General features: G+C 34.8%; 2 protein-coding genes across 2 annotated transcripts; one reads left to right on the top strand and one right to left on the bottom strand.

Moving 5' to 3' along the window:
* The first annotated feature begins 10,011 nt into the window (after positions 1-10,011).
* On the top strand, positions 10,012-14,845 carry LOC120068408 (Mo25 family protein). The gene is made up of 11 exons (XM_039020165.2): positions 10,012-10,587; positions 10,723-10,887; positions 10,978-11,096; positions 11,378-11,452; positions 12,358-12,451; positions 12,555-12,614; positions 13,013-13,078; positions 13,175-13,273; positions 13,387-13,431; positions 14,349-14,451; positions 14,548-14,845. The coding sequence occupies exons 1-11, from the start codon at positions 10,465-10,467 to the stop codon at positions 14,634-14,636; spliced, it is 1,038 nt and encodes a 345-aa protein (XP_038876093.1). The 5' UTR covers positions 10,012-10,464; the 3' UTR covers positions 14,637-14,845.
* A 1,042-nt stretch (positions 14,846-15,887) lies between these two features.
* LOC120068319 (Bax inhibitor-1 family protein) lies at positions 15,888-18,009 on the bottom strand. The gene is made up of 4 exons (XM_039020041.2): positions 17,725-18,009; positions 16,653-16,766; positions 16,397-16,554; positions 15,888-16,250 (listed from the first exon to the last, which is right to left on the bottom strand). The coding sequence occupies exons 1-4, from the start codon at positions 17,978-17,980 to the stop codon at positions 16,044-16,046; spliced, it is 735 nt and encodes a 244-aa protein (XP_038875969.1). The 5' UTR covers positions 17,981-18,009; the 3' UTR covers positions 15,888-16,043.
* Positions 18,010-19,433: the final 1,424 nt, after the last annotated feature.

Raw genomic sequence — 19,433 nt, 5'->3', positions numbered from 1 at the left:
TCTTTTATTTATTTTTTTTTCCTTATTCAAAGTGGTTTGCAGCTTGTTTTACTTGTTGCTAGGATGTTGTTTAATTGTTTGATTAGTCTGTTTTCTCAACAAGAAAATGTAAATTACAAATTTGGTCCTTACGATATCAAGTCATATATACTGAATTCTAACCTTTAAAACCCTAAATTCCCACTTTCTTCGAAAGGACCAAATTTGTTATTTAGTCATCTTAGAAATAACCATTTTTTATGAATTTATTGGGCATTAATATACAACATTTTAAACGTGTAGTCTTGCTAGAGATAGTATTGATAGACCTATTAAGGCTTCTCTTTTGTTGCAATCTAAGTCGATTTCGCCTCCTCCAAATGTGTGGAAGCTCGATACAAATGGTGCTTAGAATGAGTCTCGTGAAAGTTTGGGTTCAATTGTTATGATTGGACCCAAAAAGCGATATGTGTGGGACATTGATGTGTTCGATTTTGGTGATCAATTTGTTGGGATTGGTGTCATAATTCTCCCGGAGTCTTGTATTTTGTAAACAGTTTGTACACATTGTTATTAATAAAATAAATGTTACTTTATTTGCATTTACTCATATCCAATAAACTAAGATCCGTGATTATTTCATGTAACTTAAGCATGTATGTGAAGGAACTCTTAAACAAGAGCATCCATGAGCGCGTTCGGATCTTTCCTATTTCATTGTGACCAAATAACCACACAAACATGCTAACAAACAGGTATGTAACTTAACACTAATTATAGGCATGCTTTGACAAATAAATAACAACAGATTGAGTAAACGTACCAGTTAATGACTGTCTTCACTTCGAACTCAATCCAACGGAAGCAACCCTTTATGGTCTTTATCGCCCAACAAACAGTCGCCTAGCAGCATGATCGTCTACACAAATGACAGCACACGAACAAGCAGTAACCGGGGACGACACCACCACTTGAAGCTTTGGCATTCTCAGAGTGAGAACCCAAAGAATGGACTTTGATGGTAATGGTAGAGGAAGGAGGAAAGAGATGATCGTGTAGAACGACAAGCAAGTGGGAGATAGCTATCATATAGTCGGATGTTTGTTGTTTAGAAAAAAAAATACACGATCGTGTAAATTTTACTAAGAGATCGTTTAGTAATTAGTCAGCAATCGATTAGAAAACTCGGCGCGTTAAGTGATCGTATAGAGAAAGTGAACAATCGTTTAGAAAACGTGTGCGATCGTTTAGTACATGAGGTGTGCGATCATTTAGGCGATAAGGCGTTATCATTTTATTCTTTAGTTACAATAATCGAAATTTATTTTCCCACTAACGCACAATTCAGAAGAAATTTCTGGCCAATTATCACATAACCAACCAATTAATAAATAAATAAACATAATCATATTATATTCTTAACCTATAGTCTGATATCATATATCTACTATAGTAATTTCTCCTCTACTTGATATAAATCATATTTGTATCTAATTTTCTCCAAAATAATGTATATCATACATTTAGTCAATGATATCATATATAATTAACCAATTCAATTATATCATATATAATCGAACTCCAATTTGAACATTCAAACTGACCCAAAAACTGATTCTTGACTTTATCCAAACTACCTAGGGGACCTTATGAACCTGTGGCTTGAAGCTCCAACGGTACGTGTGTAACTGTTGGAGGAAATTGTTATGAGATGGGGTTGCGCACGCACTCATGCGTTAGACATGGCTTAAGCTACGCGTTTACGCCCATGCGTCTGAGGTCATGCGTTGGAATGAAAATGCATTAATCTAGTATTCAATGACCGCGCGTTTCTATCACAAGTTTTCTTACGCTCGCGCCAAGTATAACGCGAACCCAAGTTTCTCGGGTAATCCGAGGTCGAACACAGGGACTTGTCACTCAATAATGCTTGTGAAGTAATGCATTTGAGGCGATAAATAAAAATAAAAAAAGAAAGTTTAATGGATTTACACACTACTCCTACTCCTAACTAAAAAAATTGAGCAATAGAAGACTTGCGATGAGAATAGGTAGATACACAACAACCAATAACGCATAGTAATGTTTATTATCTTAATCGATCGAGTAATCCCAGCTCGTCACACTAACGCATCGCACACCTCTCGGTGGTCAGCCGCATGACTATATCTCTATAATGCATGGTTGTGTCGAGCATAAGATTGTGTCTATCTCTAGGAACAATGCATACTTTGCTTTAGTGCGTTCCATCTCTTACCTTCTTAGGCAGTTAGACGCAGCTAATTAACTTATAGACAAGCATTGCAACAACCCATAGACAAGTGTTGCTACAGTCTTTCACTAAGTAAAGAGGATTAACTCACTATGCTCGCACAACGCACACCTCTCGGTGGGTTGCTACATGCGTCCTATCTTTAGGCTACACGATTAAGTATACGATCGCCTTTGATAAATAAACGCTGAAGATAAACAATGATATAGATAAAGATGATGAAGAAGACGACAATGAAGGAATTAAGATATGCATTGATTACAAAATGTCTTAATATCTTAAGCTAAAATGTAATACAATACAGAGATTAGAGGGGAAATGAAGGGCTTTGCATCAAGGCTACCGGTGGTGCCATGGATGAATGGTGGAGATGTCTCTCTTGAGCTCTATCTCCGGTGAAAGCTCCGGTCGTCACTCGGTTTGGTTTTAGGAGGTGAGAAATTCTCACTGAAAATCTTGCTCAAGCTCTCATCTGTGAATGCAAACCTCTGCCTTGAGGCAGAAGTTCGGATGTCTTGAAATAAAGATCCAAGGGGTTATTTATTAAGTTTAAACGCCGACAGCTATCATGATTTCATTATGGCTCACTGTTACTTTTGTCGCGATATGGGTATTGTCACATCGTCTTATCTTGTTGATACTCCCAAGGTATGCGTTCGAGCTTGATTCAGCTGAAGTTATCAACGCGTTCTACCCATCTTACGATCTTCTATTATGGCTATCACTCCGTGCCCGCAATCTCCAAGTGATTATCGCATTCGCTTGATCACTGCAACTTTCATTTGATGGACGCATTCGATCACCGCATGCATTCGTCTATGCAATAGCTAGGTTTTCAGCGCATGCTTTTGTCTTTACGTTCGCCCGGTTTCAGTGCATGCATTTGATTGCTGTGATAACTACAAAAATAGATACTTTGGCATGGAGTAACGCATAATATTGGGTCAATGAGAATTTAGGTGCTAATCGACGCAAAACTCAATTTTTCACAAATTATAAGTATTATCATCGCGTTTTCTACTTGTTAGCCCTCATAATTCTAAATAAAAGGCTCATAATAAATGGCATTTATACCAGTTATCAGTAACGACCCGACCTTTTAATACTCTGATAAGGGTTGTTACTTATAATTACACATTTACATTCAAAATATTTTGACCATTGAGGAAAATAAATTTCATTAACATAATAAACATGGTTTTACAAAATAAATAACAAATAAGTAAAACCTTTGTTCGGGGCCCCTAAAATAGTGAAAAAAAACTTAATAAATAAAATTTTGACCAACATCGAGTTTCAAATCAAATTTTTTAAATAGCTTGAAAACGTAAACTGAGCAGAAACGATTTACATGTCCCATATGGCACGATCACAGATCTCTCTCGTCACCCGCCGGTTTGTTCCTATCATTACCTGAAAAACATAAATTAAGAAAGGTTGAGTATAAAATACTCAGTAAGTGATCTCATTACAAGGATCAGGCTATGCATCCACAAGCAGAGAATGATGGCCCGTGGTTCATACAGCTACATTGATTTTTTATGATGAAAGAAAAACCAAAAGACGTAATATCTTGCCTTAATACGCATGTCTAGCGGCCCGTAGGCACACCGTCAAACATGAAAATAACATGAACGTGAACCCGTCGACTCACGCATGTCTAGCGGCCCGTAGGAACACCGTCAAATATGGAAATAACATGAACGTAAACCTGTCGGCTCACGCATGTCTAGTGGCTCATAGGCTCGCCGTCAAACATAAAAATAACATAAACGTAAATCTGTCGGCTCACGCATATCTAGCGGCCCGTAGGCACACCGTCAAACATGGAACATGAAAATAAAAGTAACATGAACGTAAACCTGTTGGCTCACGCATGTCTAGCGGCCAGTAAGTATACCGTCAAACATAAAACTAGACTCGTATGTCCTCTGAAATAAAACATGTGTCAAGGCGAGACAGTAAACCGCTCTATTGGTCTATTCATGCACCACATACATAATATCAGTACTGATTAGAAATTCGAACATGCTCATTATACTTAAAATTGTCATGCAACAAATAAGACATAATGACAAAATCATGTTTCAAGAGTCCATTAGTTAACTTTATAATTCTAGACTAGGTCGCCTGGCACAAAGGCACCGATAAGTACCATTTACCTCAACTTGGAAAAAAACGCAAAACAAAATCTCCTTAGAACTTCTTTAGCACACTTGAATCAACCTAAAGTTGTGGCTTGGTCCAAGACAAATTCCAAAACTTGATTCAATTAGCCACTGATCAAGAATTAAATCCAAAATCAATAACTTAATTTTCCACTATTACTCTCAATCCAAAAGAATAATCATCCAACAACTTACAAAACTTACCAATCTTCACCAATTTTCTGCAAAACAAAATGGTCTCTAGCTTGATGGTCAATGCCTCAAAACTTCCAAATTTTGAATATAAGTTTCACACCAAAGAGAGGTTACTAATTTAACCCAAAATAAAATGGGTGAAATTCACCTCCCAAATTATAAGGAAAATAAGTCTTACCCAAAGTTTTTATCAAGATTCTGGCAAAGATCGAGCAGTGGCGATAGATGGCGTGTCGGCTCGTGGATACTATAGATAGGCAACGGGTGTTTCTTTCGGACGACATAAATTATTTAGGCTAGCGGCTGGTAGCGAGGGTCTTGCATGAGGAGGGTTTGCGAGGGTGGGAGAGAAGGGAAATTTCTAATTTTACAGATTTTATTCAGCAGATATTATGAACAAACCAGAGCTTCAAACAACGATCCAACCGTTCAAAATACAAATCTATATGTCTTGAATCGACTGACCAAATTTGAGTACAATCCAACTGTTCAAACTTCGAAAATCGACAATTTTGTGGAAGCGGTCACTAAAAAACCGAATTGCTTTCCCTCAATTTTTTTTTTGCCTCTTTTCACTCTCATTTAATTTCGAAAAAAAAATCTCAATTCTTTTATTATTTTTTTTCAAATTATAAAAAGATAAATAAAATATTTTATCACAATATCTCCAAAATCTCTAATGATTATATTAAATTTATAAATCAATTAACTTTTTAAATTATCTTAATTTAGGCTTCAAAAACCAAAATTAAAGGGCATAAGATCCATTAATTTGATACAAATTAAATCCTTCCAAATATTTAAATCAATTCAAAACCACGTGAGATTAATTATCTCTTTTAATTTTTTTTTTAAGTTCGCCCTAAAATCCAAAATCAAAGGGAAGCAAAATTCAATATTTTCAAGATAATCAGTTCGAATACCTAATCAATTAAATTCAATTTAATCAATAAAATTTTTTCAATTATTTCAATTTAACCCCAATTTTCCAAATGAAGGGGGAATTTAAACTCAATAATTTTAGATAATTAACTTAAATTTTTCTGAAATTCGGGATGTTACAACGAAACTGACTAAACTCTTTAACCACCAGATCCATCATCCATTAACTGTCAGGCATTCCATTAAAGACCAACAGCTGAACTCTTCTTACCATAGATATATTTCTATGTTCATCAGATATAACCAATCATGAGTACGATGACCTTTCACAGATGCTCGTAAGTACAGTTAGGTCAATTTACCGTTTTGCTCTTGTAGTTACATCTTGCTCCTTAAGTACGACTGGTTCCTCTAATGAACAATACAACATAGTCCAACTATGTGTGAACATCTCTCGGGCCAAAAGAAGATGTGTGGCGCCACATCGTTCAAGCTCTAGAATCAGCCCTTAAGAGAGTTATCTATCTACTTGCCCATGCTTCGGGGAATGAGTGAATTTCATCTTGTGTAGTTGAGTTCCTAGCTCCCAAATCAGACGAATCCCCAAAATGGTAGGTTTGAGTCGACGACCTGGCTACTTGCACCCATACAAATCAAAGGACCGCCCTCAATGGCAGGAGTTCCCAACTCAATCAGGATTGAGGTCATGTTACCTATGGTCATCCTAGTGAAGTGAAGTCTCTGTCATGAACGGTGTTATATAATGAGACGTTAACACTTTGTGGTCAGGTCTTATATAAACTCTTTGTATAGGACGTCCCCGCTCGTATGTCCCCTACACGAATGATCAGGATTAGACCATCTGTGACAAGTCACAACACTTGTGACCATACCACAAAGCGGACCGCATCCGTAGCATTACCAAGATAAGGTTTCCCTCCTATATCCATATACTACATACCATTTTGGTCATCACTTAAGACATGATCCACTTGTATGTCACCACATACATGCTTAAGTTACATACAAATAACCAGGGATTTTAGGTTTATTGGTTTGTGGCAAAGCAAATAAAACAAACAACTGAGCAAAATCAAGAAGTGAAGTAAAATATTATATATTATACATCACAAGCATTCGTATAAACTGTTTATAAACTACAGGACACGAGACTTTAGAGAATCAACCCCAATAGTATATGAGACGTATAAGTGGATCATGCCTTAAGTAATAATCTAAATGGTCTGTAGTATAAGGATAAAAGGGGGATACCTTATCCTTGTGACATTACGGATACAACCCACTTTGTAGATATTTACAAGTGTTGTAAAGTGCTACAAATGGTCTGATTTTGACCATTCATGTGGAGACATGCGAGCGGGGGTGTCCTATACAAAGAGTTTGTATAAGACCGGACCACGAGATGATTAATCTCTTTATATAACGCCGTTGATAATTGAGACTTACATTTCACTAAAATGACCATAGGTGACATGACCTTAATCCTGAGTGTTTTGGGAACTCCTGCTTATGAGAGCGGTCCTTTGATTAGTATGGGTGAGAGTGGCCAGATTGCCAACTCAACAAGCCTACCTTTTTAGGGATTCGTCTGATTGGGGAGCTGGAAACTTAATTACATAAGACGGAATTCACTCATTCCTCAAAACAGGGGTAAATAGATAAATTTCTCCCTTAAGGGCTGATTCCAAGTCTTGAACATAGTGGTCACACTCTTTCTTTGGAAAAGATGACTCAGTCATAGTAGGACTATGACTTATTGTTCATTAGAGGAATCAGTGGTACTTAAGAAGTTAAATGTAACTACAAGGGCAAAATAGTAAATTAGCTCAGATGTATTTACGAGCGATTTGTGAAGGGTTATCGCACTGTTGATTGGTTATATGGACACATAAATATATATGTAGTGCGAATAGTGCATCTATTGGTCTTTAGTGAAGTGTCTGACAGTTGACGGATGGTGAATCTCGTGACTAAAGAGTTTAGTTAGTTATTCACGTATTGTTAGAGCTTTAAGCTACAGGTCCATGAAGTCCCCGTGGTAGCTCAATGGGTTCAAGAGAATCAAATTTTGGGTTAGTTTGAAGTGTTCAAATTAACAAGAGGAAATTCAATTATATGTGATATAATTGGTGTGATGTATTAGATACATTAATTGGAGGATTTAATATAAATATGATTTATATTAAGTACTATAAAATAGAAAAAGAAATATGGTCTATATGTTTCATATGATGAAATATTAAAACTACAGGTTATAAATATAATATGATAAGTTGGTTATCATATTTATTTATAATATATTAATTCTAAGTTAATTAATTCTTTTTTTTTTTTTCTAATAACTAATTTGAGTGGAAGGTTATTGAAAGTTTTATGATAACATGAGATAAAAGGAAAACTGTTTTCCAAAACTAGTAGTTGATTCACTAGAAAGAATCTCACAAAAAAGGCTATCAAATAAAAATAATTTTTACTAAATGATAGTCGTTGAGAGCATACACGGTCGATCAAAGTTGACTATACAATAGTTACTCGTCGATCGTTGCTACACGATTGAGTAGCAAAGTCTATGCGATAGATTTCATTTACTAAACGATCGAGTACATCGTCTATGCGATAGACAATGTTCTTCTCTCTCACTTACTCGATCACATATCTCCTATCTTCCTCAATCCAAGATCATACAGAGCCCACAACTCCTGAATTCTCACACTGAAAATACCAAGGTAACACTTGTGGTAGTGTTCTAACTCAGTTCGTGAATCGAGTTGGACTTGATTAGGTTCGAGGAGCATTCAAACATTCGTGGAGGTGGCTATTTTGTTCGTTGTGTTCGAGTGTTGTGTTGGACCCATTGGACACTGATCGAGGGATACTTGAAAAATGATTTTTCAAAGGTATGCATACTCTATCCCTTGAATCCTATTGTAGCATGTTATAATTTCTGTATATGCATAATATGTATGTTTCCGTTTAAGACTGTAACCGTTGTGTACATTCAAAATGGAATTTAGAACGATCCACTTCCGCTGCTCATGGAGATCTCTGTTTGTGATTTCCTTCACAATCATTTTCCTAAAACAACAGTTGTTAAGATAGGTCTGGAGGGCATTAGTGATCTTAGTTTCTCTTTAATCGTTGGATATAAATCGCAAAATTTCACCACCTGATAAATAATCTAAGTGTAAATCCTATCACACACACAAAAAAAAAACTCTACTATTGTTTCATATGTACGTGTTTTAGCTATCTTATGGTCGTTCATATCCTTCAAGAGTGGTTGACATTGTGATAACTATAAAATTGATTGGCTTGTCCATTATGCCTCTTCTTTAGGGTTGGATGCTTCATGGGATGTTAGGTATGCTATTGATCTTACACTCTCTCTTATAGTTGTTATGGTTAAGTTTTGGGCTCTAGTGTTAAAAAATTATGTGTTCACACAATTAAAAAAGTTTTCTAATTTCAGATTATTAAAATAGTGTTTGGGGGTGATGAATGGAATACTGAGGAGTAAAGAGTTATGAAAACTAGGGAGTTGTGAAATATTGGGACTCATAGTGTAACGAATTAATAAGGTATAAAATCAATATATTTTAGTAGTAGGGTTCACCAACTCTTTAGGCCAAACAATGAGTAGAGTTCACAACTTTTACTTTTAAATTTCTTGGGCAAACACGTCCTAAGATTTTCATATCATTTGGCATATCAACATTCTTTTATAACAAGTATTAAAGGTGTTCATGAGTTGGGTTGGGTTTAAAGGTTTAAGGACTTACCCAATCCAATTGTCCAGGTTGTAAATTTCTTTAACCAAAATAACTCTTATAAAAAAAATGAACCCAACCCAACCCTACTATTAAATATTTGAGTTGGTTCAAGTTATTCGGGTCATTTGTTTAAATATTTATTCTAAAAAGGTAAAATATTAATATGTAAAAGTTTGATTTAATTATTTTCATGTATTGAACTAAAATTAAAAACTCAATTTCAATCTATATAATGAAAATTTTCTTTCCATGTTGCTAAAAAACTATTTTTAAGAGTTGTTGGATAATGAATTATCCCGAACATAAATAATTAAATGAAACTATAAAATAAATGTATATATAATTGTACCATGAGTACAAAAAAATATACAGTTTAAAGTTAATGATAAGTTTAGGTTCGTTTGGATAAATTAGTTGAACTCGTGAACCAACCCAACTTATAAAGTTTTCATTTATTTGAACCTAACTCAACACAAATGAATTGATAATCCGACCAAAATCGTACGGATTGAGTTGGGTTAATCGATTTTTTTAGGTCATTGGATTTTTTAAACATCCCTAATAAGTATCCCAACATTTTTATCTTATATCTTTGGAATAAGAGCATTCTTTTTTATCATATGAAAAAGATTTTTGTCCTACATGGAATATATAATTAGCCATTATATATTTACTTTTTTGCAAAGGGCCATTTTATATTTACGTTTCACATATTTAGCAATTTATTTAACTCTACAATTTAAACCCACCTACGGCCTACGGAACGACAATCGTTAGGTCAAACCGATACATCGGAAAGCTGAAAACCAAACGGCGTCGCTTCAGTTCTGTCCACGATAGGAAGGATCATGATATTCCTTGCCAAACTGCCCGCATTGTTCTTCCTCGTCCAGTTCCATCGTTGATTTCGTAAGCATACGCCATACTTGGGAATATTAAAGCAACGTTTTTCTTTTTCATTTGTTTGATTAAACAAAAGAAAATGTGAATGTTTGGTTGAAGATTCCGTCAGAATTTTCAAACGAACAATTGATTACAGAAACAACAGAGAAGCTTTTACGAGGAAGAAGACGAAGAAAAGAAGAACAGCGCTTTTGTAAATTCTGTAGAATTCACAGAAGATCGCTAGGGCAAAAGTTGAGCAACGACGGAAGGAACTTGATCTCGGCTATAGATCATGTCGTTCTCATTTTTCAAGCCATCGAGGCCTAAAACCCCTCAGGAGGTCGCCAAAGTCATTAAGGACAGCCTTATGGCCCTCGATACCAAAACCGTCGTCGAAGTTAGAGCTCTTGAGAAGGTTAGTTTCGTTTACTCAAATTTCCGGTTGGGGATAATTTGGAGTTACTTTTAGGCTTATGAGAATTGTTTGATGGAATTTCTTCTGTCTCTGAATTGGAGGTTATTTGAATATATGAGTGATCCTTTGCCTCAGGCTATGGAAGAAGTTGAGAAGAATTTCGTAGCTATGAGATGTATGCTTATTGGAGACGCGGAGGTTGAACCCAATGCGGATCAAGTTTTACAGCTAACGCAGGAGATATGTAAAGAGTGTGTTATCGATCTTCTAATCCACAAATTGCCTGTTCTGGGATGGGAAGTAAGTTATATCTTACATTTCTCACAGTTGATTGCCAGGAAAAACGTTCGTCTTAATCAACCTTCAGTTTAACAATGTTTTTTAATGTAGGCAAGAAAGGACCTTGTCAATTGTTGGTCCATTTTGTTGAAACAAAAGGTTGGCTCCACTTACTGCTGTGTACAGTACATTGAGAACCATTTTGAGTTGTTAGACTTTCTCGTTGTGTGGTAAGTTTTAGGATATCACTTCCTGGATTAGATTGTATATCTATCTGTGTTAAGTCAAGAATATTTAATCTGCTGAATAGGAAGATTCCTAGCTGCAAAAGTAATTGTTTCTTTTGTAGTCAATGGGATGGTTTTGTAGGCGGCTTTATTTCATTGACCAACTTATACTATTTGTGTAATTGCTAAGATCAATTCACAGAATGTTTTAGATTAGTACCTACTAAGTTCAGTACTACCATCTGCAGTCTGCTTACAGCTTTCCCAATACCTGTCACTTGCAGCTATGACAACAAAGAAATTGCTGTGAACTGTGGAAATATGTTGAGGGAATGCATCAAATTTCCAACACTTGCAAAGTATGTTCTTTTAAGTTTTACCATTAGGGTTTCGTTAATGGTGGTGTTGTTGATGCTACTTTGCTCATCAATAAAAGGTTAATGCTATATTAGAATTTAGGAAAGGCAATTCTAAAGCTCCAATATAAATTTTTGGCCGACAAGATTTCAAAGAAGTATTATACAATTTTGGAATTGCAAGGACTTGTTGCTCTTTTTATGAGCATGATTGTACACTCCAGTAACCTTAGTTTATATATTTTCAACATTTTCGTATCCTTGAATTTAGGGGCCCCAAGCCATCACATGGAAGTCGCGGGGTAGGCATTAACTATACGATCATTTCTTCATTCTTCATATTTAATAATGCATAACATAATTGCATTAGGCAGCTCGGCTGTTTGTATTCTAAATTGTCCCGGGGTTCAAGATCTCTATTTGATTTTCATGTTTTTTGAACCCATTTTCTTAAATTGTTGAACATTTGTTTCTTGAACCCATTTGACTGTAATCCTCATTTAGAATATAAAAATAACTTAATTGGATATGCGCCCCACTTTTAGAAGCAATTACCTAATGAATTTGAACCGAAGGTTACACATGTGACATTCTTTAGGGAACTTAACAGTGTGATTTTCCAATCATTACAAGTTATGGAAGTGAGACTCTCATTGGAAAATTATTCAATGTGGCATGACAGTCACCCTCTAAACTTTTAGATCTATGGTGAAATCATATCTTTTAGTTTCTCTTCTTTATCCAAAAAAATCTTTTAGTTTCTCTTCTACATTGAAAAGTGTAAAACCCTAAGCCACAATTTACCAACCTCAATGAATAATTTTTCAGTGGTAGATGAGAAAGTTCACATTTCAGTTTATAAGAGGGAAGTTCATTTCTTCACAGTTTATTTTTGTAGTGATTCTCAGGTACATATTGGAGTCTGCATGTTTTGAATTGTTCTTCAAGTTTGTGGAGTTACCTAATTTTGATGTTGCATCGGATGCATTTTCTACTTTTAAGGTTAGACACAAGTTTCTGGTATTTTGTTTTCTTTATATATAACCTAAAACGGGTTAGATTGGACATCCATACTGCAAACTTGAAACAAGTGCATTTCTGGCAGGACCTGCTTACAAAACACGCTGATATTGTTTCCAACTTCTTGAGCGCTCATTATGATGAGGTATGTTGCTTCTTTTCTTTTGAACATTTCATATGTATACTTGGTTACCCTTCACTTTCAGTCCCTAAATTTTGTCATTTCGAACGTCTTAATCCTCACACTTTCATTTGTTTCATCTTCATTCTTTCTTAAATATATTGATTAGTCCCAATGTTAATTAAAAGCGACAAAATCCAAGGACTAAATTTCCAAATTGACCTCTATAGTGTTATGAAAATATCAACAGTTTTATTTTATGTTGTTGTTTAAAAGTCCTGCTTGTCTGGAATCAAGATATGAAATTAACCTATTTCTCTGAGTTTATCTTCTCCTGATGCGGAAAGTTTACCCACAAAGTTATTTCTTTTTTATTTATATGACTCCATTTTTTGTTCATATAATGAGATATCATTTTCCAGTTCTTTGACAGATATGAAGCACTCCTGACATCTGCCAATTATGTGACTAGAAGGCAGTCATTGAAGGTCCATTCTCATGGTGGCTCTATTGATCACCTTTTACATGACTAAATACCCAATTATACAATGTTCTGCTGACAAATGGTTTCTTTTTGAGTTTAGCTTCTATCAGAATTTTTATTGGAATCCCCAAATTCCCAAATTATGAAGCGTTACATTCTAGAAGTTCGGAACTTGAAAGTAATGATGACTCTATTAAAGGTAATGATTAGTAGACAACTTTTGGTGTTTATCCAATTTGTCAAACAGTTGGTATTGATATTCTTTGCCATAGATGCTCAAGCTTTTTCCATATTCTTGGCTTTTCCATGCAGGATTCTAGCAAGAACATCCAACTATCTGCTTTCCACATATTCAAGGTATTATATACTACTCTTTAATTGGACTTTGGTATGCCCTTAATCCTTACCTTGGTAAGGATTATGTATTACCGTCGCTGTTGCCTTTTCTTTGCATCTTGCTGGTCTAGCAACCTGCAGGTCAAGTAGTGACATTAACCCTATCAAACTTCAATAGACATTCAAATTTTAAACATTAATATATGTGTATATATATTTGGGATCTTGGGAGTCCCACTCTCATTACAAATCTACCTTTTCAACCTAGAGGCTTGAATTCAGAAGTTCTGAAGCGCCCTAAGCGCTCGCTAACAAAAACTCCTTTTAAAAATGATGTGAACCAGTGTGATTTCTTGCAATTTGATGATGACCATAGAGTTTACTGCAAATCGAAATATTTAGAACAGGAAGAAGGCAATTGGTTTACATGGTTATATCGAATTTTAATTTGAGATAGCCTGGAACAAGCTTGCTTAATGTTCTTTTGGACCAACATTTTCCCCTGAGAAGCACGGATACTTTAGTTTGGCTAGCGTATTTGTGTCGAACATATGTCGAACACTTGTTGGACACATATCAAATACTTATTAGTGCGACAAATGTGTTAGATATACATAGGACACTTGTTGAGTGGACTAAAAAGAAACATACATCACAATAATAATAAATTTAAAATGTGAAATACATCAAACTAAGTTTTTTTAAACATATAAATGCATCAACTCATTTACTTTGAATTTTCTTTTAGTATGAAAATAATATAAATTTATACAAATATATATTTTAATAAATGCGTCCTTGTCGTGTCATGTCTTAAAATTTTAAAAAATGACATGTCGCCGTGTCCGTGATGTAACCGTACCTGTGCTTCTTAGATTTTCCCATGGACAATGTATGATGGCTATAATTTGGATGAGTTTGTCCAATTTTTTTTGCAGGTTTTTGTTGCTAATCCTAATAAGCCACGCGAAATCAAGGTTATTCTGACGAAAAACCACGAAAAGCTTCTGGAATTGCTTCACAATCTTTCTCCTGGGAAAGGTTCTTATAGTTTAAAATGGCAAAGAATTGTTGTCACATTATAAGCTCTTCTTTCTTATTAGCTTAAAAATGGCATCATTGTGTCTGATTTTACAGGTGCTGAAGACGAACAGTTCGAAGAAGAAAAGGAGTTGATTATCAAAGAAATTGAAAGAGTTTCGCGTTTGCAACAACTTGCTCGTTAACTCGTTCTCCCACGATGCCGTCTGTTGAGTGAGTTTGCATCTAAAATGCACGAGATATTTGATTGTTTGTCAAAGCACGAGTTATTAATGTACAAATAATTCTCTTTTTAGTGTATGTCATTTCCATCCATTCAAATTTACTGTCAAACTTGCAAATTGAGAGTGTGTAATTAATATTGCGTGAAAGGCACCTGTTCGTTTTCATCTTATCGATTGCTGAGCATTCTTTCTTGTAAGATATGTTTTTGTCTTGTTTGGAAACCATTATGTTTTTTATTTTCTAGTTTTTGATAATTAAGGTTTTTTTTTTTTTTTTTCTTACCATGGTTTACATCTTTCTCAAGTATAATAGTTAAATTTTTTGTCAAATTTCAAGAACAAAAACTAATTTTAGAAATTACTTTTTTATAATTTGTTTAGTAATCATTTGATCTTTTGTTTTTTGGCTTTTGAAAATTAAGCCTAATTTCTCTTATTTCTAACAAAGGTTAATTCATAGTCAAATTTTAAAAATAAAAAAATAAAAAAACAAAATTTAATTTAATTTTTTTTTTTCAAAATTTAGTTGGGGTTTTCAACACAAAATGGGGTCTTAATTTTTAAAATTTTGACCTAATTTTTTAAATCATTGGTAAAATGTAGATAACTAAGTAAAGTGGAAGGAAAGACCAAATCATTATCAAATGATGCCTAAATTTTCAAGTGAATTATTAACTTTTCATTTTAAAATTTTAATTGATCTGTTAGATATCCTTTCAATTTCGTGTTAAGAACAAATAACCCCTTAACGAATCATTTGATATCTTATTGACAATTGTTGCTAGATTAAGCAAGTAACGTTCAAAGAAGGTTTTTAAGTTTAACGGAAAGAATTGAAAGGACTGAGCTAAATTAATATCATATTACTTTCTTTCGACCATTTTTCCATTTTAAAACAATCATTTAATCCGTGTGCATTCAAATTTCACGCGAATACCCGTGAATGTTCAAACCAACTTACACACTTCAAGACTAAGATCTAGTCTTTTCTCTATAATGTTTTCGAACTTGATAGGCATTATTCATTCTGCCTAAGGTTCTTTCTTAGTGAAGCGAGTGGGCAGGTGAGTCCCAATAAGAATAATGGGCACATCATCCCAATTTATCTTCCCCACGAAAACAAAGAAGCAAAACTCAAGCAAGTTCAATGAAAGTTTCATCTTAAGAATTTACAAACAAAACATATGTTATAACCCATTTTAGGTGGACAAATTGAACTAAAATATCAAACTTCATTCAGTCAGAAGAAAAGCTAAAAGCCAACATGAAAAATACTTCAGAGTACTATGTACTTTTTTGACCGAAAATTATTTTTAACCATACATATATATAAAATAAGCATCTGAATGACGAGAAAACTGTGTCCACCTAATTGTCTCCCTGTCTCAGCATCCGCAGAATGGTGAGGAACAGGTTCAGGATATCCAGATATAGAGTGATTGCAGCCCATATGTAGTCATCATATGTAAAGCGCTTGATCAGATTATCCGTATCATATATAATGTACCCCGAGAATATTATCGCACCAATTCCACCGTAAACGGCAGTAGAAGTAGGACCGAGAGGGAAGAATGCCTACAATTCAAAAACAACATAGCATACAATTATGAGTGCATTTTACATGTTACTTTCGTTACCCCCACGAGATGCTCATGCTAATATAAAACTAGAGTCACTAGAGCTAGTCCGGACTATGAAATAGTAAAGAGGGAGAAAATGACCTGAATAAAGCTAGTAAGGAGGAGAATCATTAGGGCAGTGAACAAAAATGGTCCAAGATAGCTGAAGTCCTTGCCCTTCTTTGAGGCCCAGAAGGTGTAGCCAGTTAAGGAAGAAACTACTGCTGAGGTCAAAATTAGTGCTTCAAGCACAATCCTGCCTGCAATTACAAGTACAGAATCACAAATTTCAATACCAAGACATTAAATGTTGCTTACACCTTATCATGTCTAAACAGTTTACTGCAGTTATACATACCATCAGTGTTGGCGCAGCTGACGCCAACTGTGAGGCTAAGAGTAGTCGTAAAAAGTCCGAGGAAGACGAGGTTCAGAGGGTGCTTCTGCCTGTAAATGTACATGGGCCATAATACTGCAAATATTTGGAGTTAGTGAATGATATTAAACCATAACGTTAACTCAGAAAAGAGATGATTCACATCAACAAAATTGATGGAAAAAGAATGTTTTTAAGGAAGACAAAAAACTAAAAAGAGTACAAAAATACAGACCACGGAAGACAAAAGGGCCTCCAATGAATTACAGGAAGCAACTCCATTTGTTGAAAATCAAGAACAAAGGATGAGAGTAAAATGACACGGGAATTGCAAAGTACAATATATAAGTTCTTAACAACCATCCCCTTCTTGGAATTGATCTGGATAGATACTGTACTAAGCGAAACCGTATGAACAAGCAACTAGAATGATACAAAGAAACGTCCATCACAATTTTATAGAAAGAAAAATCCCTCTGTTTGAGCTTCATCATCTGTGTTCAAGATGGCAATATGCCAACCAAAAGATGGCCCAGTAAGTCATGAGAACCCAACAAGATAATTGACCTTGATCCAATAAAAAAAACAGGGACGAATCCACTAAAAAATACTCTTGCATCAGCAATCATTCTGAATTTTCAAAGCATTTCCGGGCTCAAACGCAGAAAGCAGATTGCACAAAGAAAAGGCTAAAAATATATAATCAAACACATGCACAAACTACTTTCATCGTCATTAACAATCGGTTCTTGACGGTTTCTCTTGCTTAGAAATAAAGTAATCACGGATTGCATCGAAAGGTATTCTTCTGACCAAAGTAAAGAATCCTACAATCCACGAACAACAAAATTTTATCATCAAATTGAGCATCAATCACAGAAAACTCACAACGGTGACCATAATTCCTTATCAACATCCCAAATTCCGATCCAGGGAAATCACAAGAAGAATCCACACGATAAATCTGATCCACCCAATAATTTTTTTAACATAACCGATTAACAAATATATAAACCATGACCTTTCGACAGAGATTCGGAAATAATCAACTTACAGATTAGGGGAAGGAAGCAAAGGAACAGAAGAAGGCCAGAATTTCCCCGGAGAAGGTCGTTGATCGGAGAGTACAAAACGGTGACAGAGGAGACAATGGTGGTAAGCACGATCTGGGCCGCGAGAATTCCGTAGACCTTGCGAATGAAACCCCATCGGAGCTGATTCTCGCCATAGCTCAAACCTGGGTACAAGGTCTCCCCAGATTCTAGGTCTACTTCTCCACCCTTGCTACTCACGCCCGTGTACCCGAACATTTCTCTCGTTCTTGCTCCAAAATTTTCTTGCTGATTTTTCCCCAGAAAATTTTCTCTGAGAAACAATTTATTATCGCATCGATTTGCCACCACCACCGATAAGAAGCCCGACTGCCTTAGAATTTTGATCTACTTACCTGGCTGTGAACCTTGAGCATCACAGCCTTCTTCTGGTCGTTGGATGATTGCTAAATGTTTGTGTCGGTGTGTAGATCCGACGGTCAAGATCATCACGAAGAACTTAACGGTGATTGATTCGGTAGCACTTTTGAAGGGTGTCACGTCCTATCGGGTTAGTGGCTTGTGCCCATTGACTCGACTCGCAACTCAAGTTGATTTTGATGGAATTTAGGATTTTTTTGTTATAAACAAACAACCGTAGCTTTGTAAAAATATCAAATATTACTTTTTTTAAATATATAATACATAAATCAGAGTTTGGGTACTTTAGTAGTTATGAAGTTTAATAGAAGTTTGCAGTTAATAATATGTTTGAAAGTTTGTATTTGGAAGGTAAAATTGTAAAAATAAAGTTTTTTTTTTTTTTTTTCGCTAAATGTACTTGAGAGGATAAAGGAAAGATAAAATTTTTCTTAGAGGTATATATGAGTTGAGTTGGATTGGGTTGAAGATATTTTTCTTGGACCAATCTAAAGATTGGGTTGACAAGTCAAAAGATCCGACCCAACTCAATCCAATCTTTCAAATTTGGGTTGGATTGGATTGAGTTATCGGGTTATAATTTTTTATTTTTAATTTATCTACAACACATTTTTAAAAACTATGATCTCATAAAATTCATATATTAACCAAATATGTAAGAAATTTATTAAAACCTACCAAGACAAACAACCTTATTTTTAAAAGAAAAATATAAAAAAAATATCAAAGTAATTAATCCAAAGTAATCAAATTTTAAACAAAAAGAAATATATATTTTTTAATTGATATTTATGTCATTCTTATTGGGTTGTGTTTAACCCAAGTTTTTTTAGGCAATCCACGACCCAATTCAATCTAATCCAATCCAACAAAAATAGAAAAAATTCAACCCAACCCAAGTTTTTTTCAAAAAGTTACTTTTGTTTTTAAATTTGGCTAAGTATTCAACTATCGTACAAGAAATATGCAAATCATGGTAAGAAATGTGGATGATATAGGCTTAATTTTCAAAAACAAAAACAAAAAACTAAATGGTTACCAAACAGGACCCTACAGATTCTGTTTTTTTCCCACTAGTCCCTGAAAAAAATTCTAATTTAACTTTTTTTAACCATAATTATTTAAGCTAACGGAACAAAAACATATGTGCTATCAACTTCGAGATTAAAGGTTTGAAATTCTTACTTCATGTTGAATTATGTTGAAGACTGCCCCATGTAAGGCTTAAAGTCAAGGAGCACGCCCAAGTCCAAGGAAAAGTAGAAGGTGAGATAGGGAAAAGCATGTTCCA

Source organism: Benincasa hispida, chromosome 12 (assembly GCF_027475165.1).
Source record: "Benincasa hispida cultivar pf3 chromosome 12, pf3_genome.v1.1, whole genome shotgun sequence".
NCBI lineage: Eukaryota > Viridiplantae > Streptophyta > Magnoliopsida > Cucurbitales > Cucurbitaceae > Benincasa > Benincasa hispida.
The sequence above is the reverse complement of the archived record's forward strand: the minus strand, read 5'-3'. Positions and strand labels throughout refer to the sequence as shown.

Excerpts from the sequence above, each read along its gene's own strand:
- LOC120068408 (XM_039020165.2), top strand. The coding sequence starts at position 10,465 with ATGTCGTTCTCATTTTTCAAGCCATCGAGGCCTAAAACCCCTCAGGAG. Across the intron at positions 11,097-11,377 it reads TTAGACTTTCTCGTTGTGTG|CTATGACAACAAAGAAATTG; the intron begins GTAAGTTTTAGG and ends TGTCACTTGCAG. Across the intron at positions 12,615-13,012 it reads TGAGCGCTCATTATGATGAG|TTCTTTGACAGATATGAAGC; the intron begins GTATGTTGCTTC and ends ATCATTTTCCAG.
- LOC120068319 (XM_039020041.2), bottom strand. The coding sequence starts at position 17,980 with ATGTTCGGGTACACGGGCGTGAGTAGCAAGGGTGGAGAAGTAGACCTA. Across the intron at positions 16,555-16,652 it reads CAGCTGCGCCAACACTGATG|GCAGGATTGTGCTTGAAGCA; the intron begins GTATGTATAACT and ends TTGTAATTGCAG. Across the intron at positions 16,251-16,396 it reads TCCTTACTAGCTTTATTCAG|GCATTCTTCCCTCTCGGTCC; the intron begins GTCATTTTCTCC and ends TTTGAATTGTAG.